At 39.1% G+C, this 25792-nt stretch overlaps 1 protein-coding gene across 1 annotated transcript in view; it reads right to left on the minus strand.

Annotated features, from left to right (window-relative positions):
- Window positions 1-1128: 1128 nt before the first annotated feature.
- Window positions 1129-25792, minus strand: part of LOC134576979 (transmembrane protease serine 4-like) — a 29783-nt gene continuing 5119 nt past the window's right edge. Inside the window, exons 3-14 of the mRNA XM_063435632.1 lie at window positions 15381-15432; window positions 11062-11391; window positions 10083-10235; window positions 9841-9970; window positions 8715-8825; window positions 8046-8089; window positions 6453-6612; window positions 5791-5957; window positions 5153-5251; window positions 3565-3695; window positions 3024-3173; window positions 1129-1748 (exon numbers count right to left, since the gene is read on the minus strand). Coding sequence (XP_063291702.1) covers window positions 1737-1748; window positions 3024-3173; window positions 3565-3695; window positions 5153-5251; window positions 5791-5957; window positions 6453-6612; window positions 8046-8089; window positions 8715-8825; window positions 9841-9970; window positions 10083-10235; window positions 11062-11391; window positions 15381-15432 — 1539 coding nt within the window. The 3' untranslated portion in view covers window positions 1129-1736. The remainder of the gene's footprint in view (window positions 1749-3023; window positions 3174-3564; window positions 3696-5152; window positions 5252-5790; window positions 5958-6452; window positions 6613-8045; window positions 8090-8714; window positions 8826-9840; window positions 9971-10082; window positions 10236-11061; window positions 11392-15380; window positions 15433-25792) is intronic.

The raw sequence follows: 25792 nt of genomic DNA on the forward strand, positions 1-25792 counted from the left end.
AAATACGTTTTTGGCTACTGAATGGTGCTACCCCAATTTCATTTAACGGGATGGCTGGTTTATGCTCAACTACAAGTTAAGGAAACTGAAATGGTAAATACAGGCTTTTTTTTATATAAAAGAGTTTCCACTTACTATTTTTTCGGTTATATATATTATATTTAGAAGGAGGACATTTAAAAAAAATAATTCCCAGCTGTGAATTTCTATATTCTCGTTTCATCGATTATACAATTTTTTTTTTTAAAGAGACACTATAGTCACCTAAATTACTTTAGCTAAATAAAGCAGTTTTAGTGTATAAATCATTCCCCTGCAATATCACTGCTCAATTCACTGTCATTTAGGAGTTAAATCACTTTGTTTCTGTTTATGCAGCCCTAGCCACACCTCCCCTGGCTATGATTGACAGAGCCTGCATGAAAAAAAAAACTGGTTTCACTTTCAAACAGATGTAATTTACCTTAAATAATTGTATCTCAATCTCTAAATTTAACTATAATCACATACAGGAGGCTCTTGCAGGGTCTAGCAAGCTATTAACATAGCAGGGGATAAGAAAATCTTAATTAAACAGAACTTGCAATAAGGAAAGCCTAAATAGGGCTCTCTTTATGGAAGGCTGTGCAAGTCACATGCAGGGAGGTGTGACTAGGGTTCACAAACAAAGGGATTTAACTCCTAAATGGCAGAGGATTGAGCAGTGAGGCTGCAGGGCCATGTTCTACACACCAAAACTGCTTCATTAAGCTAAAGTTGTTCAGGTGACTATAGTGTCCCTTTAAATAATCACCCCCTCCACACACACACACACACACACACACACACAACATTTGTTAACTAGAAGGGCTAAAGAGAATATTAAAAAAAATCCTGAAAGTGTTGCTTCACCTTCAGGCTTCAACTCTGTTTTACAATTCAGAGTTTACTGAAAGATTCCTGTGTGTTGCTGTTGAGATTATTTTTTTCATGCAAACCATTCTAGTAACGACTTTACAATTCACTTTTATATTAAAAAACCCACGCGGGCAAGTGTATTCCCTAAAGGGTGACTCGGTAATTCAAAGTGATTTTTTTGTTCAAAATAATCAAAACTTAAAAACAGAATACAATTTTAAAAAAAAGTCACACACTTCAATGTAACATTTAATCATAAAAAAAACACATATTTACACAATTCCACTTAAAAATACACCTATGTACATGCATGTAATTAGGAACACGTTAGAACAGTGCATGGATTTTGTGATGTACTTTAAGAACCCGAGCATTGTCTAGATATTTCCATTCAGAACCAGAACAGAGTGTTCAATCCGAAGTTAATAAGTATAGAAGGTTTGATGAAGTGTGGGTGTTTAGGTTATAAACCAGATTCGATGAATGGATAGTTCTAGAATAGTAGAGCGTGTTCTACATTTAATGGATCAAGTACACTTGCTTTTAAAAATGCTCAGTTTGCCTCCATTAAATAAACATAAATATAATAAAATATGGCCCAAATCATCGGCCCGTGTATATGTGACAAACATGCCTCTGCAGTGCGTGTCAAATAGACCAGGAAGAGATCCGCTAAATCTGGCATTAAGGAGATCACCGGTGAAGGTCCATTAATGTTCTGGAACGCACAGTCGCTGGCATACCACTGTCCTGCAGAGAACAAGTTCAGGAGGTAGCTTCACTGCAAATTGCATAAGATTATGTTCCTCTGAAGATAATTAAAGTCGATGCTGGAAGGTTCACGACTCCTGCTGCAGAGAACAATATAAAACAGATTATAAAAGGTAAAATTAACAGCAATTAAAATGGTCATGTTTCTGCTTATTTTATTCCTGGAAAATCCGAAAAATATGATTACTGAGAAATGAAATGTTTAATGGAAGCGGTCAAATAATTTGCGCTGGCCCCTTCCAATGATTACTTGTTTAGGTCTCTCACTGTGCCCAAGTGGCGGCAATCATTATGCACATTTTGAAAGTGGATTTGCATGAAATGCCCTGGCTGTGCCTTTTCAGAAGTCAAATGTGACAGATCAAAGTTTTGTTTATCAAAATGGATACACTTTTCAACAAAATGTAAAAATAGCTACTTTCATATGCTGTATTTGACAAAATTTATCACAAATCTGTCCGACGGACTCATTTCCCCAGCTTTCTTCCTTCATATTAAGATACCCAGCATTACATTAATTTAAAGTAAATGAGACATTGCTCTAATCAGGGCCGGATTTAGATGAAAAGAGGCCCTAGGGGCTATTCCACTTATGAGGCACTTTCACCTCCCATTTTTAAGTTTGTAAATTACATGAGAGACAATAAAATACATCATTATTGTGATATATATCAATATGTTAAATGGAACATGTTGTGATTGGTACTAACCTTTATAAAAAATGTGGCACGGATAATAAATTTAAAAAAGTTGAGATGAGGAGAGGGGGGGTGATTGTGAGAGGGGGTTGTGATTGTGAGAGGGAGGGGGGTGATGAGGAGAGGGGGGGTGACTAAAAAAAATTACCTTAAATCCCTGGTGGTCCATTGGGGGCTGCCTGGTGGTCCGGTGGCCCTCATTTCCGGTATGCAGCTCTGCAGAGATTCAGACCATGGATCTCATGAGACCCAATCAGAGTGTTTGCCGTGGTAACCCGCGGCAACGCTCTGATTGGGCAGTGCACGCGAGATCCATGGTCTGCAGCTCTGCACATTGCGGAGCTGCAGACCGCCGTTCTCGGCGATCGCGGCAGGAGGGGCATTGCAGTCTGCCCCGGGCACCCCCCTAGTAATTGGCACCCGGGGCAGACCACCCCCCACCCCCCGCCCTCCCTTAGTACGCCACTGGTCATATTATATGCGTAGAATTTCTCCTTATTTTCGGTTCAGTGTTCATTGTTTTTAGAATAGTGTAATTTTAATTTTGCTAACAATTTGAATGTAGGCCCCTCTTGATCTTGAGGCCCTAGGCTGAAGCCTAGTTAGCCTATAGGAAAATCCGGCCCTGGCTCTAATACAAATCAAGCAGTGTCTCACCTTCATTATTGCATGGATCCAATCGAGAAACGATGGCACCTTGGTATACACACCAACTCTTCCAGGCCTTCCGCAGCCATCTCCCCAACTCACAATGCCAACTTGCTCCCATCGGTCTTCAAGGGATACCAATGGTCCCCCACTGTCTCCCTGCAAAGAAAGAAGGGAGTCAAGAACAGAGGACATTTGATTTCATTCAAGCATTTACAAAAACACGTTAAGATGATAAGAAGAATATTTGTAGCCAACTCTAGCTTAAGGTCTAATTCTGGTCACCCTTATCATGCCTATTAATTGTCACCCTTATCATGCCTATTAATTGGTAGACCTTGTAATCAACAATCACAGACAATGAAAAAGGTTGTACGTAGAATATCACACAATATTTTTTTTTTTTTCCTCAAGTCTTGTAGGGAGTTTAACAACTAGTCTATATGTGACCGCCATTAGATTCTAATGGCAGAAGTCTGGAGCACATCCTTATGGTGAAAGAACAAGCTTTGTGATTTGTCATGTTGGAACGAGATATTCAACGAAGTACCTGGCAAGTATCAAGACCACCAGACACTCTCCCAGCACACAACATGCTTGGCAGGATTTGGCCATATTCATTGTTGCAAGTGTCATAAGAGATAACTTGGATGGAGACCTGCTGGAGTACAGTTGCTAAACCTGTAAATAAATTGAAAGAAGTGAGAAAGATATTTTTATTTTTTTTGGGAGGGGGGAGGGGAGTTGGATGGTGAAGCAAAAGTGTAGGAACAATGATAAGGCAAGATGATGAGGAAAAAGAGACAGAACAAGTTACTAAACTTGTAATGGCCAAACATCTAGATCTGGCCAGAGAGCAGTATCGAATACTTTGCGCAGTCTTTATCAACAGACACGAAGATTAAGGATTGCATGTGGTTCCCAACCCGTTGTATGCAAACTCCCAGGGGTGCAGTCCAGTTCCTATATGGGTATGCGTAAGAACAAATTTGGTAATGGTGGTCCTGCCACTCCGCACAGATTAGGAACTGTAATGTGAAGGTCCATCGGCTGGCCACCTGATGGGCAAGTGCCATGAGGGGCCCGGTCATGCGCTGCTGTGCTTTACCAGCACAACTGGACCCCTTCTTATCTGCCCGGGGTGCTGGGAGGAAGCAAGAGTGAGCCAGTCACTTCCTCCCAGCTGTAAGAGTGCTGAGTGGGGGGTTCTGGAGGGGGTTGGCAGACTGGGAGAAGAGCAGGGCTGAAGTGGTCTCTCTCCTCCTTAGGGAAGGGCACTGTTAATGCTTCCAAGCAGAGAAGGGGATCTAAATAGGGCCAGAGGAATTTGTGGCACACTGTAGCAACAAGTCTGGGCACTGGATGGGTAGGCAGAGGATGAAGGGAGTCGTCCGATCAAGGAGTTAGCCCCTAACTCCCATCAGCCCCAGCTAGCAGAAGCCACCCTCCTGCACCCAAAATATAGGAAACTGAAGGCTAAAATGTTCACCTGTATGTGTGTTTTTGGTATTTATACCTGTATGTGTGTCAGTGTCTGTATCTGTATGTCTGTGTGTGTATATAAGTATGTCTGTATCTTTATGTGAATATGTATGTCTGTATCAGTGTTTGCATCTGTATCTGTGCAGGTGTGTGTGTATCTGTATCAGTGTGTCTGTGCAACAGTATGTGTGTTAGTGTGCTTGTATCCATGTACCTGCGTGATTGTCAGTGCATGTATCAGTACATCTGTATGTGTGTCAGTGTGTGTGACTGTGCAATTATATGTGTGTCTGCATGACTGTCAGGGTGTATCAGTTTGCCTGTACATATACATGTGTATATCTGTAGGTGTCAATGTATCTGTGCAACTGCATGTGTGTCACTGTGTGTATCTGTGCATCTGCATGTGTGTCACTGTGTGTATCTGTGCATCTGCATGTGTCTGTGCATCTGGAAGCGTTTCAGTGGGACAGAGGAGAATCACAGGGAGCCTGGAGCAAAAGAAGAGCAGGAGAGACAGCGAGTGCTGAATTATTACGGATTGTGACTGAAAGATAAGATGGCTAGGTCTACAGTGAGGAAATGGAGGCTAGGAGAAGAAAGTGCAGTTTGAGATTTAGAGACTATAATGGAATTCAGAATATCCGGTTTCTTACTTCCTCCTTCTTGTGTGTCACCCCAGCCAGTCACCCACAGCACCGTAGCTGGTAACAAGCTGATATCGAACCCAGGAAGACATATTGGCTGAATAGAAGCTAGGAAACAAAGTCAACAAACAGAAAAGGTTTTAGGTCTCGACATGATGCGACTTATTAAATCTTGCATAGACTTGCTTGCTTTGTGTAACATTTCAATATATCCATGAATGCCAACTAGGGGGAGAATGTAAGATTACCAATCTATACGATTACTATACAAAATATTGTAGAACCAGACCATCACAAGTAGGATTTAAAGGAACGCCGATTTGAACAGCAGAAAAATGTGGTTTGGCCGAAACTATTTGGGTTTTAAAATATATATATTTTAAATTTGATGGATTCAATTTCAAGGAGGTTCAGCTTATTCAAATATATATATATACTCATAAAAGTACATGTGAGTGCGTTGGAGGGAGGGGGGTACAACACTATTTGGATTAACCAAAAGAGCACAAAAATGGACAAGTGTACTTCAAAATATATATTTTGTAGGACACTAATAGGCTGATTTTTCTACCATTTGGTTAAAAGATCAAGTGAGAAGTTGAGGGGAAAAAAGTGCTTTTTCAGTATAACTTAACACTATGTATCACCTGAGAACCGAAGATCGCTCTTGAGTTTCATCAGGGCTATGTCATTTGGCTTTTGATCATAGTTGTATAGATTGTGAACAAAAATGCTATCCACTTGCAAACCAAAGAGGAACGAGAGTTTTGTTAAACCCACTTGGATTCGCCACCGGTCAACCTGCTCCTGCCCCCTGGAGGTAAAACAGATGTAATTTTAGTTTTAAACATATTTGAAAAAAAAAATGGTGTATTCTATGCTAGTACAGAATTCTGTCTACATAATTAGTCTTTAAAGATTCTCAAACTAAATCCTATATATTCTGTCTAAAAATAAGCCCACGGGTGCTTTTTGCAGTAAATTAGGTCTTGGGTTGTGGTCGACAGGAGAGACAAGAATGTCAAATTTAGCCACTTGAAGATGCCAATCACTGGAATACAGCAATAACAAGCATTTTAGTCAATATGGCACATACTGTAATCTTTTAGAAATATTTGCTTTATTTAATGATATATTTACACCGCATTTAACAGCACGTTCCTTTCAATTCTTTTTATTCCATAAAAGAACAGAAACTCATTGTTCACCCCAAATATACTCCGAATGGTTTAACACATTTGAACCATGGTTGGTGATGTGTGCATAGATGTAGCTGGCCTGTTACATTTTCACTTTCTCTGAGACTCACTTGAAGCAGTGCGCTGCAGTGAGGATCCAGTTCTGGTTGAGCACACTGCCGCCACACACGTGTTGTCCCATGTACTGAAGGCTGAGCTGCCAGGGCCAAATCTCAATGGTGGTATCACTGCCCCCAATGATTCTCTCCTGCTTGTGGATGGGACCACATGCTAAAAGAATTACAAATATGCAATGGGGAGGGGGAGGACAGAATGGAAGAGGGGGAGAAAATTAGAAAAACAAGTTAGAAATGCAAAGAAATGTGTGTGTGAAATATTGTAAATAAAGTGATATATGAAAACAATTTAGAGGGGTAATGAGCAGAACACGAACATTGAGAGAGGGTAGTGCAAAGATGACAGGGTAGATTATTGCCAAAAATAAATAAAAAAAACAAAACACAAAAATATATTGTTAGCTACATTTAACAACACATTTACTATACTAATTTATAAACTATAAATAAACCCACGGATGGCATTTATGGTTTTATAAATCTCTTTAACCCAGTCTTATAAAGTTTATCACAGGGAGCGGTCTACCAGACAGCCACTAGGTGCGCTTCCTGCATTCTCACAGAGTTTGTCCTCATGTCCAGCGTCTTGCAAATCCCCATAGGAAAGCATTGGTTCAAAGCTCTTCAATGGGGAAGGCCTAATGCTTGTGCGTTCCATTGCCCCTTGTGCGTACGTCAGAGACAGACAAGTGTTTAAAGGTTAACGAAACCCTTTGATTGGCGCGGGGGGTGAGGGGTTGCTGTGGCAGGAGGACACTGTAGTGTCCAAAGCTGTATTCCCAACCCTATAGTGTTCCTTTAATAAAAGGCAGGATATAGAGAATAACACAATAGAATAAAAGCAGTAGCGATAGGAAAGAATAGTTGAATAATATATAATATAACTCATTGTACAACAATAACGTTTGCCATATCAAACCGATCTCTCAACAAGTTAAAAGGTTCTGACTTTGTGGTTAAAGAGTACACTTGGCACACTCATGCCACCCACTGTTCTATTGAGGTAGTGACGAGTTACATCGGGAGTGGAAAGAGAGATTGTGCCATAGGACTAGAAAACACGTTTTACAGAGCTTTATTCTAGATTCAATGAAGTGGGACTGGGATGCTGGTAGAGGACTTCAAGGCAAGAAATTAACTTCCATGGGAAGTGAGCGCATCTCTTACACATTTTTTAAAGAAAAACGCCACACACCACTACAGTGTGCGATGTCAGCCTAGCAATGTTTAGTAAATAAATCCTTATTGAATGAGCACCTTGAACCCTTGCAATCACTGTAGTCGGTTGGTGGAATTAAGAGCAATCAGCATTCCATGGGAGAATTAAAACATCGAAATAGGTGGCTTTGGCACTGCTATTGTAACTACAGCATTATTAGACCAGAAATAATTAAAAGCTGTACAACTGGAATATCGATAAAGGAACACATGCCTCCCCCATGATACATAAAATCGAAAAAAAATGTATTTATATCCATCATTGTTAAAAACGTAGAGGACAGAAACAGAAGGGCGTCCTAGAACATTATTTCAATGTGAAAAATGTATGTTTGTTGGGATTTTTGCTCCAGTTGGGGTTTGACTCACCTGCACATCGGAGAGAAATAATTGAACCAGAAGGACAACTTCCCCTAAAAAGGACAAGGACACAATCAAAGACCCAGACTAAAAAATAATAAAAAATAAAAAAAAAAAAATCACACCACATTGTTTATTCACTCTTAAACTTTGTGGTGAGAGACACTAATAATGCACATGGTTTTAGGATCTCTCTTCAATGATAAAATGACCACAACGGCCCATTCTTCTACTTGTAAAGGGATGTTATAGGCATCAAAACAACTTTAGCTTAATGAAGCGGTATCAGTGTATAGATCATACCGCTGCCATCTCATTGCTCAATTCTCTGCCATTTAGGAGGCAAAATAAATACTGTTTTATAGCTTGTTTAAACCAAAATATTAAAATGTGGTCATCTTGTGTCTCTGCTTGCAATTTGGCTTCTGGTCCGGTGAGCCTTTCCTTCCCCTAGGATTGAGTATCTTAGACCAGAGGTAGGGCACCTTCAGCACTCCATATGTTATAGACTGGACTGGATGTCCCCTGATGCTTTGCTAGCATTATGGCTGTTAGAGCATTATGGGTGATGCAGTCCACGACATCTGGAGTGCCAACGGCTGCCTACCCATGACCGACACGAGAGCCAAGGCAAGACATTCAGGGTTAACACACACACACACACAATTCAATACATACCCCAACATTGGGATTACTTGCAACTCATTACTCAGCACTTGGACATTACTGAAGCCAAAAGCAGATGGGTTGCTCAAGCGTGCGATGGTCACAGAAGAGAAAACAGGGGTACTATAAGAAAAAAAAAAAAAACACATTTATCCTATTTGGGAATGCACACAAAGATAGAGAATATTTCTTCATATTTCTTTGTCCATTTTCATTTCTATCTATTAAGATTATGAATCCAGACCTCAGTGTAGACAAGAGTCAGAATCCTGTACTTTAGTTTTTTCGTGCACTTTTTATTGTATGCTTCCAATGCATTCAACTGGATAATAACGCGAACGACTACAGAATATGAAGTTCTTCCACTAGATGGCAGCAGACATTTAATGTTTTAGTGAACAGATTCTAGTTCACTTCTTTTGCTTCCTAGATAAGGGAAATTAAAACAAACGGTATCTTTGCATAATCGTACACTCCTCACCAGCTAGGAGCTCATCAATTTCTGTGCATTTTGGATGTCCCTCTCTCCCATATCAAATAAAAACACTCTGCATATTATTTTTAGTCTTATGGAATTCGTTATATTACGTATAAGGTTATTATAACGTATTTTAAAAAATATTATTAGAGTTTAAGACACCATGCCGTCCATGTGATCGCGAGGTCCTCACAAGGCCCTCGCGATCACATGGCCCAGAGGGGCCGAAGAGGAAGGAGGGGGACTCCCTGGGCTCCCAGGTAAGACCCCATACCATGATCGCCAGCGTGGGATCGCCGGCGACCGGGTAAGTACATAGGATGGCAGGGACGTTCTATGCCGCCCTGCGGCGTTTAGAGTCGCTTCCTTAAGGATGGCATAGAACGCCATGCGGTCTTAAGGGGTTAAGCACCAGACTTTAGTGAAAATGGAATTCCTAAACTAAAAACAACTAAACTGTGATTGTGGTGGAATTGAAAAGGTCTTTAAAATGTATGCATTTTTAGGTGAGAGCAGCCCTTTTGAGGGGAGGGACCCCCTCCCCCCCCCACACACACACACACATTCCATGGTTTGGTAAATTCAATTATCTCAGCAGACCTTTACCTACTCTAAAACTAAGAATTCTTAACAGAAGAGCTTTAGGTTTGGGGTACATACCTTGCATATCCAATCTGCGCACAAACCGCCTTTGCTTTGCTGTTGTCAAAGTTATCTGAGCAAACCCAGCTCCATGTTTGTGTCGATGTCACCAGGACCTGCAGGGCTGAGAACTGCTCCGAGAACCTAACTACAACACAAAATATACTCGGTCATCTTTAATTGTGCCTTGTGGTTTCATGAAGTTACAAGGATTTCACAAGTCACTGCGGTGGCAATGATAAACAACTGGTAATGCTCACCTATGGGGGTTGAATTGAACCCAACGTGTTTCACACACCGGATTTCATCTTCCCCACTAGCGCAGTCTTGGATCCTATCGCACAATTTTTCCAACGATATGAACTTGAATGATTTGAGGCAGAAGAAATAGTAATTATCCAAGACCACCTTAACTGTGAAGGAAAGGAAACCTGGAATGTTGGTACTCCGCTCAAAAACAAGCATTCTAAAAAGAATTTGATAAATCATACTAACCCCTCAAAAAGAAAGCATATACATAAATAAAATTAGTCCTTTGATCCATTAAATCACATTAAACAGAGAATGTTTTTGTTGAACATTACTAAGGGAATTATTAGATTATATCCATGCTTAATGGGAAAGTGTCAAACACCTACTCATATTGTAAAGCTGATTTTTTATGTTTCGTAGGAACATTGTTCTTGGAATCTGGGCATTATTGCCATTAGTTTGATGTTACCCATACAACCATGTCCTCAATTTAATATTTTTGGATAAGCTCTTCAAATTTGTTAAAAACTATATTTTTAAGATTTTACAATTAAAAAAAAAAAAAAGAATAAATATAAGGGGTCCATTTTCCTCTAGGCAAGACACGTCTGGACACTACACATTAGCACACCAGCACCAGGTAAGGAAAATCGGTTTGTCATTGCTTGTGTGTCCCTATGCCATAAATGCAGGGAAATCGGTGTAATAGTCAGGATCACATACATTTGTTATAAATGCGAGTGTGTAATAAGTATCAATGGACCAAGATTTCCAGGATTTCTCTTGATAACGTAACAAAACCATACAGTGTGGCACATCAATGGACAATGTGTAAAGATCTCAGCTTGAAGACCTGTGTGGGTTAAAACCTTATAGAACATGAACTTTACTCTCATGTTTTCATGCTGTTCAAATAAAATAAATAAAGATAGCTGCAGTAACATGCACTTCCATATAAATCTTCAAACCCATTTATGGTCTACTCACTCAGAATGGCGATGACCACAAGGGAAGCCAAGACCAGTACTGTGGTTGTAATGGGGACACAGTATCTTCTGAGGACAGAGATTTTGCCTCTCTTGTAAATCACATTAAGAGCCCCTGAAGATGTAGGTCTGGGAACACCTCGAACCGGCCCAGGAGTGCGTGTAGGCCCAGCATTCCTGGATGCGGGAGGTCGTAAAGCTCCATTGGCTGGTCTAGGTGCCCGGGTGGGTACTCCTGGCCGGGTATTTGGAGCCGTGATTCGGTGTGCAGGAGCAGCAGGTTCTGTGGCTCTTGCAGGTAGAGGAGCATTTGGGGTTTCCCCAATAGGGGCTGGAATAGTAAGAGAATGTATTACTTGAAATTAACAGCATGACAACTCCATTAATACATACACAGGGACTCGGGGAGTCTTACAACTGCATTTTTTTTTTAAAAAGCATTGTTTGTATCACTTTAAAAAAAAAAAAAAAAATCTGTAATCTTTGAGATGTACCAGACCTCAGAACAGAGTGCACCAGAGTACGACATTCACTACACTCGCCATTGTAAAATTACCCCATGCAAACCAAGCAGGCCTGGGTCAGGTGACACTGATCTGACACTCCTTCAAAATGTATCAAAGATGAACCCCCAAAGTATTCATCAAAGCAAATGTATGCAAATAATTTTTTTATATATATATATATATAAATAATATATCTCCTATCTGAACAGGACTGCCCTGCAACCAAAATACACCATCTTATAACATCAACATGGATTGTGCCCAGTGTTAAGATTTTTTGTTTTAAAAAAAAAAAATGTTTTTGGAATACTTGTAAGTTTATATAAATGCCAATAATTGCATCTGGACTGTAATCGTAGATTTAAATACTGATGATCCAAGAATTAGGACATGTCACCCTGCTCTGAGTGGCAGTATGAGGCTAAAATCGGTTTTGAGTGGCAGACATCTCCAGGGACAGCAATAAAAACACGAATACATGTGCTCACACTGGAACTCCATCGAGAAAACATAAAAACTGCCACCTATAAAACATCGAGGATGGTCGCTCAGAACTGCAAATGGGGCAGTTGTACATCTTAAGAGGTCTCACTGCAGATGTTCAGCAAAAATTACCTTTAAATGTAGCAGGAAAGTTCACTTAAAAAAGGTTATTATTAACTTAAAGTACGTAAGTGGGAACTGTCCCCAAGTTGATCTAGTGGGGACACATACAATTGTATTGTTTTAATCCAAATTACCTCCGGCCCAGAGCCAACACCACAAATTATCTGGAACCGGAAGAAAACAACAAAAAAAAATAACAAAAAAAAAAAAAAAAAAAAATTAAATAGAAATAATGTAACACTGCATAAAACGCTCCTAGAATTAGCAGTAGGAATATACTACCCATTATCTGGAGGCAGCTGAGTAACGTTAAATTTAGGATGCCATAAGTGTGGAGATCTAGGAGTGTGTATAGAAGTTAAAGGAACACTATAGTCACCCAGACCACTTCAGCTCAATGAAGTGGTCTGGGTTCCAGGTCCCTCAGGTTTTAACCCTTCAAATGCAAGCATAGCAGTTTCAGAGAAACTGCTATGTTTACATTTGGGGTTAAGCCAGCCTCTAGTGGCTCTCTTCCAGACAGCCACTAGAGGCGCATCTGCGACGCTGGAGGCATATTATGCCTCCATTGCGGAGAGCGTACATAGGAAAGCATTGAGAAATGCTTTCCTGTTGACAGCTTGAATGCGTGTGCGGCACTTGCTCCGCTGACATCGGCGGGGGAGGAGAGGTCATCAGCGCCGAGGGAGCCCGGCGCTGGAATAAGGTAAGCTGCTGAGGGGGTTTTAACTTTGTTTTCCTGACACTATAGTGATCCTCTAACATTATTACACGTTATCACTAATTCAAAAGTATTGTAATGATAAATGTGGTGTTTATAGAACAATAAAAATGTCACTTTGAGCGATATTTTCATTTCAATTTAAAGCAGAAGGAGTTGTGTGTGCTGAATAAGTTAGTTGAAATGCAGTTTTTTAGCTAATCCATAAAATTAACCTCAAGCAGATAAGGACTGATTTTAGACGCAGCCATGAGGTCATAGAAGAGGCACGCACGTTAAACATACAATGAGTAATATTACCATTCTGTGTCTTTTAAGGTAAAAATGTCTTGTAAATATTTAAAAACGCTTTACAATCAAAGGCAGTCCATCTAACTCCTCTGCATAAAGAGTCACTGTATGGCTTTCTATTACTTATAGACCAACTCCTGTGATGCTCACGGTCTTCTCAATAAAGAGAATTTAGACCAGGGGTGCTCAAAAGGTAGATCGCCAGGTGTTGTAAAACTACAGCTCCCATGATGCTTCACATGCCTTTAGAATGACAAATTATCATGGTAGCTGTGCTTTTACAACATCTGGGAATCTACGTTTTGGGCACCCCTGATTTAGACTATGCGTTTTAAGAATCACAAATGCCCCTTCACTACTACAATGAATGCCACTTAAATACCAGGAAAATGAAGGACAAACAATTAATCGGGTGTTGATAATAACTGACAGAATTAATAAGACTGTAGTGGACAATGGTCAAAAAGGGGTGGTGAATTGGACTGATGAAGTGTAGTATGACTTCAATACTCTGCTGATATTTACCATTTTTTGTAACAGGCCCCTCACATCAGGAAGGAATGCGGAGACAGGGACAGATTTATTTTTTTGCAGTTGGACCAAACATGAGTCAACTCACACCACAAAAAACAAAAACAAAAAAAAACTTTATTTTCTGTTGGGGTGCCTGACTGTTGGCCCAGACTAGGAGTATGAAATTAAAAACTAATGGGTTTTAGTCATACATTTATGGTGATTGGGAGTTAGACTTATTTTCATGAAATATTTTTATATGGCCTTTAAATCAAAGTATTTTTTTCATTTTATGTAGAACAAAATCTCTGCAGAGTTTTTAATCAAAAACACAAACCAAAAAGTTAATAAAAAACTATTTTGTGAGCCTTCTCTTACAACATGCCTTGAGGGCAATTTTTTCAAAATCTTATTTTTTTGTGTAAGTTGATTTGCAATCAAAACACAACCAGCACCCCATCGCCACCAAATGTCATGGTTAGAAGTATTGTAATGGTGCTCAATAGAAGAGCGAGGTTGTTAAGACGCTGGTCACGATGATGCAATGGCAGCACAGCGCATAATACATAGCTAGTCACCTGTTAAGTTCAGCAAAGACGGCCCCGAGTGATGAGGACCCTGTGGACAGCTCAGCATGTCTGAAGATGATGGTACTTACCTCCACAGCCTCTTACGTGCAGAGGAGTCTCCTACCTGATGGAACAGTACGCTCACCCATACCTTGAAGTTGGGTTAAGAGGGTCTAGGGGTGCTCCCTGACCTTACCCCCTAATCCCCATTTACCAAGCTTTCTCAGTGTTCCTGGCTTGCTTACAACAGTTGAATCAATCATTCCTACAACTTTCATGACCAACCACAACATTTCTTATTTTTGAATGTCAATGACTACAGACCAAATATTCCAGGAACAAGATTAGAGCAAGTTATTAGGAACTTTAATTCAGTCCATGCAGCTTACCAAGTCAACATGATGAGCGGTTGTATAGGGAGAGTAGTATCTCTCAAAGTTTAGTCTTTTTACATTACTTTGCATCATGTGTACATTCTATAAAACTCAAATCAGTTTGTCATTTTCACATTTCTACCGCTTACAAAACCTGGTTCTAAAGCCTGATTAAGTTTGCTTCTACGTATCCATTTGTCAATGTTATTTCAACACAATTCACCTCGATAAGATGACCCATGATAGGCCTAGCCTTGCCATCTCATGCAAAAAAAAAAAAAAAGTCCGCAACTACAGTCCTCGTCCTACATCTACCATTCCACTTTCATTTAAATGTTTTTTCCTCTTCTCCATTCGGTCTCTGATTATTAGCACACTAACATTTTACCCGTGGTGTGGAAGATCTTGGCATTTTAAAGTAAATAAGGGTGTGTTACACATTCAAACATCAGCTATGTGTATAACATCCTGGATAGTGAGCATTAGGACGATCATTTTGGTCAAGGAGTTTTCGTTTGTCCTAATTTGCCACGAACCACAGAATAAAAGTGTCCATTGTTATTCAGAAGGATTTGCTCAGGTGCCTGCATTGATCAATCAAGTGAACAATTAAACCTTGAATCGGCCCATTGTATAAAAGCAAAATACATTTATATAACAGTCAGGTTAACACCCTTACAACGACTGGAGACAATGAGGGCTTTATTATTTCTGCCTTTGATTTAATCACTCGTTCTTACCTGAAGATCTGTTCAGAGGAGATACAGCATCAGCTTCCTCCACCTCAGCACTCTACAGAAACAGAAAAAGAGAAGGTCTTTCGATATATCCGTATGTTTTGATGCCAACAAACTGAACAGGATTATGGTTTCCCAATTGATACCAAAAAAATTACAACTGTTACAGTTATAAGATTATCCTTGATTGATATACATAAGAGGAGATTCCATACATTTATCCCCATTTCCCCATCGTAAGTCGATACACAGAACACAGGCGAGGTAAGTGGGGGTCCCATTCTATTAGTGCCATATAAGTTAAGTGATTTTCAGTACATTTTGGGCAGAGGATGACAAAGTTATAGCACCTTTGTGAGTGAATTAAATGTATCCAGTATTGGCATTAGTCAGTACAAATGTTGATATTTTAAAACGGTGACACTCTTTAAGCGATAAGTACCATTTATTTGTTCGGATGATTTGCAAGAGGCTTATTTTCTATATTTCACATATAGAATGGCCAGAAACACAAAAGGTTGAAAAAGTTAATTCCATTTTTATGTAGTGATTTTCTCCTGAAGGAGACTCAATAGTACTTTCTCATCCAAACAAATCAATAGACGAAGAGGTTCCAGATACAAGGTCTGCACATCCATTGTAACGTTCAGTTTTCTAAAGCATTAGGCCTGGAATAATGATCTGATTAGACAGGCCTTTCCGTTATAAGAAAACCAATTATGACCTCGATTTTATATTTTAGGATAACAAACAATTTTTTTTTTTTTTTTACATTTTAGCCAAAGTTATTAAGTCATTTGAAAAGCTAATCCCCCCCCCCCCCCCCAAATTATATTTAGACCTTTTAGAGAATATATTTTCCAGATTATTCTGAAAACAAAATAAATAAATAAAACCACACGCGCCATTTCATATTCACTATTAAGAGCTATAATTGCTGGGGTAGGATTTTACCAATTTATGTTGCTTTTGTAGTAAATAATAAAGTATTGAAATTAACTCAATGGATGTTTACTATTTTCTTCTAAGAACACAATTATCAGAACAGAGAATGTATCCAGATGTCCTCTGTGAGTATTAAAATGTCTCAGGGGAACTCGGATCAAGTCTAGGAAGGAGAGGTTTGTTAAACCAAGGTTGCCAAGAAACAATGTATACAAATCGCAGTATCTCCTGTGTGCAGGAGAAATATCATTTTGAAGAGCATCATTTAGGCGTTGCCCTGTTCGAAATAGAAGCCAGAAATGCACCCATCTTGAAGGAATGAGGACCTTGATCACTTACCTGCAGATTCGTAAACAAAAAGGACATTTTTATACAGCAGAAGCAACGGTACTATTCACCAACTACACAGGTAGGTGTGCAATACAATATACAAACAAAGTTACAGGAAAAGCTCTACTGAAAAATGGGTAACAAGTGTGTGGTTTATAAAGGTACAGGGTGCTCTTAAAGGAAGAGAATCTGTTCCCATACCATACATATATATATATATATATATATATATATATATATATATATATATATATATATATATATATATATATATATGTAATAAAAAAAACCAAAAAAAAACAAGAAATGATCCCAAGGCACACCACGGTTTTGCACATAAAAATAGTATTTATTCATGCATAGAAAATACAATAAGACATCATTATAGCAGAGAGAAAGGGCATAGTATAGTGCTAAACCAGTATATAGTACCAAAATCACAATGTAAGTAAAGTGCTAAATGCAAAAACCCATTAAAAAAAAAAAAAGGTATACTGACCAAGAGCAGGAGAAATGGAACCTCAGAGGAAGGTTTCACAGCCGAAACGTTGGGTTTTATTTCTCCTGCTCTTGGTCAGTATACCTTTTATAATGGGTTCTTGCATTTAGCACTTTACTTACATTGTGGTTTTGGTACTATATACTGGTTTAGCACTATACTATGCACATTCTCTCTGCTATAATGAGGTCTTATTATATTTTACATAGCTGAAAAGAGACTTGAATTCATCAAGTTCAGCCTTCCTCATTTTCTATGCATGAATGAATACTATTTTTATGTGCAAAACCGTGGTGTGCCTTGGGATCATTTCTTATTTTTTTTATTAGGTGTGCAATCCAATGTCAGATAAACAGTCTGAATCCTAAAGGCATAAACTCGTTATGAAGTGCAAAGCATTAAGTTAAGGCCACTAGTGAATGACATAAGTTGACATGATGGATAAAACCCTGGGATATGACATTTAGGGTCCCTGGAAATTACCCACTAACAATTCCGACCTATCATCATCATGGTATCAAACCTGCATCTAGCTGAAATAATGAATGAAGAATTTTCAGAAGGTTTAAGTTGGAAGGATGAGTGGCTTCTTAAGAGGGCTGGAAGTCCTATGTCGAGGTTAATTACTTGACTGTGCGATAGCATGGGAAGGGCTTCTTCAGAAACAAAAAGAAGCCCTGGATGTATCTCTCTTTGGTTGCATATTAGCTCTGGATGTATCTCCCTGGTTGCATTTGTATCAATTGCTGCAACATTTCTGAACACAAAAAGTTTGTGTCAAGATGCAGTTTAGATAACCTGCATTTAAAGAAATATTGTGGGCAATATTTAAAAAAAACGATTAAATATTGTTGAGTAGAACTCAACATAATCTAGAATAAGAATGGCCAGATGTCAGTCACCTTAAGGACAACGCCTCACATGATCCTTTGCTAGCTGAAAGTTTTTCTATAATAATTGGGGGATTTAATTTTTGGTCATTCAGAGAGAACAAACAGTTGTGTTTTAGATTTGGGTCTTGCTCAGTAACCAGAGACAATGCATCTAAAAACAGTTTGCAAGACCTGCAGATCTCATCTGCTGCCTTTGCCAGCCCTCCCCTTCTAACCCCGCCCAGACTTTCTGTGGCTGTCCAATCACAGACTTCCTAATACAGTTCACTGAGAAGTATTTGCTAGGCATGTGCATTGAGCTATTGCTGCCTCTTGAGTTTAGCTAGGGGTACCAAAGCCACCATATGTTTCCAGGACACATAGCATTTATCTAAACTTGATGGGTAACATAGATAAAGTGCTGTCCTGCCTTATGCAGAAGTCAAATGCTGCAGGTAGTAAATCAGGAGAGAAGTCCATCAGGAATCCTGCAGTATATACAATATCCATTATAGAAGGCAGCTCTTCACACAATGCACTACGCAAGCTAAGGAGCTTTAGCGGTTTGAAGTGCCCTTTTAAACGTGGGTATCCTGCCAACACAGGCACCAGGGTGATTTTTTAATAGTGTGACAAGTTTTTAAAGGGTTATAGTTCTGATAAACACTGACTGTTGTCCATTATGACTGCCATTCACCCTCCTTTCCAACTTATTAGGAACAACTGAACGATGTGCCATGCACAGTATGGCCGGTTCTCCTGGTACTATTGTGTTGGTGCTAGTAGGCTGCAGACACTGACCCCTACTTCTGAATCAACCATTTACCATTTAGACCTCACAGGTTACATTTCTACACTAAGAAATTCAATATTTGGACGGTTCTGATGGACTGACAAGCTCAGCATATCAAACTGTCTCTCTCTCTCTCACGCGCTCTATGAAATCTCATATTTTGGTCCCAAGTAGCCAAAAATGGAGGTGATTAAGACTTTTTTTTTCTCTCCAATTTAGCCATTTTGGCTCAATTTGAGAAACTCACTTTGAATTTACCACAAATAACACTTTCATAAACAGATGCAAAAGTGATTGTGTTATTTCCTTTACATGACATGAACTCCCGGCTTTTTCCTCGTTGCACATATTACATACTAACAATGTCCTCCTAACTCTATTTGGACATTTTTCCCTCTCGGTTCCCCTTTCATTGTCACACCAGTTTTCTTGGTCTAATTCAGGCTCGTTACCCTCCCATTTGCTTTTTATAGTTTAGGTCTCTTCATTGCCCAACCTTTCCTATTCTCTCGAAATGTGGTCAGACACGCAATAGACCACGGGTGTGTCCAAATAGCTAGGCTTGGTATTAAAGCATTGCCTCTATCAGACAAATAGGACACCAGGATCACAAAAAGAAATATACAGACAGGGAGCAAACATTCAGATTCAAAGAAAGTCCTCTTAGAATCAGACACTAAGGGGTTATCACTACAATAAAATGAAAAAAACAGAACTGCAAAATGATTGGTCTAGTTGTATTCACGCAAGATCCAGCACACTCACTGAACATCAACTTCAAAGAAAACTTCACAAAAAAAATAAATAATAATAATAATAATATAATATATAATTTTTTTTTTCCAAGACATCTGTCAGAAGCAAACAATTAATTTTGGCGTGGTAGATCATTCCTGTTTTTTCCACAATTTGCACCGTTCGCAAGGCTTGATCTACTGCAGCCCATTCTTATTGATGGATTATAGTGAGCACCTAGGCCGGTTTCTTTATACATAATTAAATTTACTCTGATCATTATTATATTATTAATCACCATTTATATAGCGCCAACAGATTCCGTAGCGCTCTACAATATTAATACGTCGCTTAAGTCTGCTGCAACTTTTGTACACAAACCCCATAGAATGAAATCTGCATATTGCCTGGGCATCTGGATGACAAAATACTCAATAATATAGCAAATGACGCTAAAGGGGGATTAGTGTAATTATAGCTCATTAGAATAACCAGGACACACCTTTTTCTGACTGTGATGGACATTTTCATTCAACACAAAGACTGCTAACAATAAGCCTGGATTAGTTACGGAGTTCTGAGCTGCCTAAGTCACATGTGTCAGGGGTGCAGGTTGCCCCCTGCATAAAAGTGCAAATATCTCTGTATGTACATTGTTTCAAGCAGAAACGCTGAACATACAGATTCCTCCCACTATGACCACTTCTAAAAGCAATGGTTGCAGTAACCCTTGAATCAAAGCATTTCATTCAGTCATTTAAAGGCAAACCATGACGTTTAATGATGGAAAACACCTCTATTCAGTGTTTTTAATGTCACATAACACACAACTGTTTTAACTAGGAAATTCATATTATGAGATCAGAACAGCTATTAGCAGAGTGAATTCCTTAGGGTTAAAGAGAAGGATAGAAGTTCTTTTCTAATTTCCCCTGTGCAGAAGGCTGGCTGATAGCGGTCTCTTAGACTCTGAACAAAAAAAAAAAAAAAAGCTAGGGGTTTATTCACTAAACAAAAGTGTATCGAATTAAAATTTGAGTTGCAAAACCCAGACGAAAATAGCCTAACTGTGACAAGTTTGAAATGTTGTCCTAAAATTGAGTAAGTCAGTAGTTAAAGGGACACTGTACTCACTATAATAATTTCATCTCTTTGAATTGGTTATGATGCCTGGAGTCCCCTGGCACTGTCTCTCCATACAATGTTAAATCATTTTAGAGCAGTTTAACACTAAATAAGGGTTCCAAGCCACCCACAGTCCGGCCTCTTCTGGAGGTGTGACCAAAGCAGAGATTACACACTTCCTTGTAGTCATACCCTTCATACCGTCAGTTGGAGCTCTGAGGCTAAAAACAGACAGCTGACACTCTCAGCCAATCATAGCTGCCCATTGCTGCTCAGGCTAATACTTCCTCATTCGCCGAAACAGCACAGAGGGGAAGGGCTGACGAGGACTCTAATTTAGCATTGAATCATACAAATATGAAAAATGGTTTAATGCTGAATGAAGTTATGGAACTTGAGAACTCCGGACACTATAATCAGTTTAATGAAAAGGAGCCGATATAGTGCCTACAGTGTCCCTTTAATAAACAAATCCCTCAGTTTTAGTTTTTTTGCTTTTTTTTGATACTCAGAGAAGATCTCACAGGGAACCATGATTATCAGTTTGGGGACACTTTACCCCCCACCCCCTTTAATCTGCACATACCGATGGTTAAAGGGATTTAGACAATTTATGGTTCTGAGACCGTAGTTTAACCCTGGGCTCTAGGAAGTTGCCTAAGGTCGCCTTATGGTTAAAGGGACACTCCAGGCACCCAGACCACTTCTGCCCATTGGAGTGGTCTGGGTGCCAACTCCCACTACCCTTAACCCTGCAAGTGTAATTATTGGAGTTTTTATAAACTGCAATAATTACCTTGCAGGGTTAAGTCCTCCTCTAGTGGCTGTCTATCAGACAGCCACTAGAGAGACTTCCGGGTTCTTAGAACACGAAAAGTGCTTTAAACGATGCATGAGGACCCCCAGCATCACCGGAATTACAATAGGAAAGCATTGAATAAATGAGGTCTAATGCGCACACGGCCATTGCCGCGCATGCGCATTAAGTCTCCCCCACCGATGTCAGCGTGGTCGGAGCCTGACCCAGCACCAAGGGACATCGGGGACAGGGGATGGGAGGGAGGGAGGGAGCGGTGCACTGCAGGATTCTGCAGTGCCAGGAAAATGGATTTATTTCCTGGCACTGGAGAGTTCCTTTAATACTGCCAGGTATACGATTCTGAATACATTGATTTCAGTGACACAAATCTGTATATACAAACACACAGGTCTTAGTGTCCTCAGAAAGTATTAAAAATTTCTCTGAAAAGACAGTGTTTGCATGAAAATGCCTGCAGGAAATGATTCTACTCTTAGAACAAATACAATAAGCTGTAGTTGTTCTGGTGACTGTAGTGTCCCTTTAATGAAGAGAGAAAAAGGCTAAACATATGGCATTGAAACAAGTAATGAGTAATGCAGATGTTTACTTAAACAAATTAAACAAAACATAATTGTTAGAGTACCAAATGTAAAATATATATATATTTTAATAACACCACCAGGGGGGAGGGAAAAAAAAAATAAAATCAATAATCAATAATATAGTGATACACAAAAGCCGCTTCTTCTGTGCAAAAAACAGGTGACTGTCTGAATGATAAAAAATAAATAAAAAATTAACAAAGCACATGAAGTAGCACAAAATACTATATCACATCTCAAGGTAACAAGTATGTACACATTTATTAAACAAATAACTAAAAACATTAGTTCAATATCAGATATACAGTTCATAGAATGATTGTGGCACACCAGATGACCAGCCAAAGCAATAAGCACTAAACAAACCGTGCCAGAACCAAGAAACTAACAGTTAAATAATAACGGGCCGATATCTTACCGTTCCATGTAAGCAGATACCTCCATTTTAAGGATCTCGAGTTCTGTCTGACATATTGTAGCCCATAGAGGCAGGTAAGGAGAAAGACCACAAATAAAGTGTTGCACATGATCATTTGGGTCGCAGTATGCCTTTTAAGGATAGTTTTAGATACACAACAGTCAACTCCATGTTTAATGGAACGACATGTATTCCATTTAGAAGCCCCACATTTAGAAGCACCATGTTTAGGCTCCATTCCCTGAAGCCTTTTAATATTTGTATAAAATATCCAGAATACATCCATGTTGGATGTTAAACTCCATCCCAAATACTGGTCCCATATTAGCAGGTGTTAGGTTCTTGCCTGCTATTCTATATACAGTTTTTACCTTATTGTTCTTAATTTTACATTTTATTATTAGGATTAGGAGACCGCATAACCCTTTTTAGTAAATAAAGTGGTTAATGTATCTTCTGGTAATTGTTCAAATATACCTAAATCTCTGATAATTAAATTAAGATGGTCAGATTGAAACTCATTGTTCCTCGTTATTACAGTACAAATTAAAGTAAGACTCAACTTATTCCGTGTCTTATCATAAGCTTTTCTAACTAAACAAACTGGGTAATCTTTCTCTGGTACTCTATTGGCTAGGACTAAAGCTTTTTCTATCAAATTCAGATACGCAAGCCTGTAAATATTGAGCATACAGAATGTTATTGATCCATTGGGTGTGATTATCACGATGATCATGCATATAGCCAATGCGGTCTTTGGAAAAGTATCTGTATCCAACTGAGAATTTTCAACTCTAAGCAAGAGGTCCAGGAACTAAATTCTATTGAGCAGAGTACATAGTGGGAACCGCACTCAATCCAAACGGCCAAGGGTGCTCCAGATCAATATACAAAGAAGAAAAGATCACAGGCACTCCAAATTTTAAGCCGTATGCAGCTTTAATGTAACAAAATGCAATGCAACGTTTCGACCAACAAAGGTCTTTTTCAAGCTGACAGCTGTCAGCTTGAAAAATACCTTTGTTGGTCGAAACGTTGCATTGCATTTTGTTACATTAAAGCTGCATACGGCTTAAAATTTGGAGTGCCTGTGATCTTTTCTTCTCAGGAACTAAATTCTGACACTGAGTAAACAAAAGGCTGAATTAATTAGATTTAATTCAATATAAAATTATTAAAATAATCTTTGATGCCCTGTTCCCCACCATCCCATCGATGAAGCAGCGATAGAAGACTAGATTGTACCTCCATGGATTATCCTACCAAATATAAAAGTCAAACGAGCCCATGGAAAGATTGGCCTAAGAAGGTGCAAAGCTAGCCCCCCCCCCCCCCCCATCGTAATTGTAGAAAAAAATAACAAAAAAAAATGTTCATTAAAAGAAAAATAATTACATAAAAAATACAAAATTGAATAAAACCAATCAGGTGGTCAGCTTGACTTGTGGGTAGTAAAGGATTGTTACATAGGTCGAATTTCATTATTTTAAAACCAAATTCATTTTATATGACATTATATAGTGCATGCACGTCTATTATTAACCACCTATAGCTACTACACCAATCAATAGGATCCACAGATGGGTATAGTCCTTGACATCAGGTGGTACCTGTTGAACATACTTTTGTAGATGAAAAATCAATCAACTTTGATAATGGTACTTTAACAGAATCAATGGAAGAAATGATTGTTCTACCGGGTGGATTAGTTAAATTCTTCGGAACGTTAGGAAAGTAAAGCAATATCAGTATTGGATCCTGGGCACCGAATAAGAACTTATATTTATTGTTGGTTATACTATTAGATACCAAGGCTTCCCTACAAAGATTGATACTGTAATTGGGATCAAATAGTGAATAGTTTAGTGAGGTCAGAGGTTAATATTTTATAAAACTCTATAACTCAATAGACAGCTTAATAATTGATTCGGAGTTCCTTTAGAACCCCACATTCACTTAGTTAGATTAGATATTTTATGCGTATTTGGGATGATCCCAACTTATCAAAGTCCAAGAAGACATCATCATAAAACATAATTATGTATTGTTTTCGATCCCTTACTGAATAGTATTTAGACAGGGGTTTAGAATGGCTTTGAGTACTTACAGCAGCTATTTACCACAAGAACAAGAATTTCGGGGAAAAAGCGTGCAAATGCCAAGTGCAACCTGGATAAACAAGTCATGAAAGTTAGAGGATATTCTAATATTCCCTTAAAGAAACACTCACAAACATAACCACTATAGACCCCATACCCCCACAAAAGCTGTAAAGCGGTTTAAGAAAGGTTTTACAATTTATCTTGGTTCCCAAGGTATCCTTGTCACATTTTGGCTTTTCCTGCAGGAAAAACTGGATATTTCCCTTAAAATAAGCGTGGTTGATCCAGGACCACACTGATTGACAGAGTGCTCCGATAAAACATTTAAGCCAATGAGAGGGACCCTGCTTAGCTTAGTGGAGCTAACCAAATTCTCTTGGAGAATCAAGACGCAGGTCTGCAGCTACATATGTTAATTCACTAAACAGTAATTTAGACTAAAAGAGCCAATTTGGAAAATATATCCAACTTTGTTACACTTACTGCAATTTGTACTTTGGTTTTGAATTCACTGCAATTCAGTGTTTAGTGAATAAACCCCAGAGTCTTTATTTAGCCAGCAAATCATGTCACTGCGGACAGAAATGTATTTGAAGGTGGCAGAATACACGGGGAAGAAGGATACTCAGCAATGTGTGGGTTCAATATCCATTAACGAAACTCATGCCACTTCTCAACAGGGGACTCGTGGCTGCATCAGTTATACAATATTATTCCAACCTTTAATGGACACGCCATGATGGAAGTGTAGATAGAAAGAAATGAGAGGGAATAAAAAGGCAAACAGTGAAACAAAAACCAGTCAAACTGACCGTGACCTATGCATTGAAACCAACATGTGTGGGTGTGTTGACTTACACATCAACTTATAACCCCATTTCCTGGTCCACAGTGAAACTAACCACAACCCTTAAGATGTCATACGACCCACAGAGTTTGCTTTTTCCTACACAGAGAGCCAATAAGCCCAGAACTGCATCTGATCAGTTACTGAACTCATCCTTTAGAGGAAGAGAGGGCCCCACTCTCGAAGGTCGCAATAGGAAATGTGTCATGACCGTAAGGACCCCCGCATCACGTCAACCATGAGACATTAAATGGATATTGTGCTTCAATCTCACAGACCAACACAGGAACCATTTAAAAAGAATGTTTGCATTCAGATTGTGTTACCGATCACATTCAGATATAG

Source organism: Pelobates fuscus, chromosome 11, assembly GCF_036172605.1.
Source record: "Pelobates fuscus isolate aPelFus1 chromosome 11, aPelFus1.pri, whole genome shotgun sequence".
Lineage (NCBI taxonomy): Eukaryota > Metazoa > Chordata > Amphibia > Anura > Pelobatidae > Pelobates > Pelobates fuscus.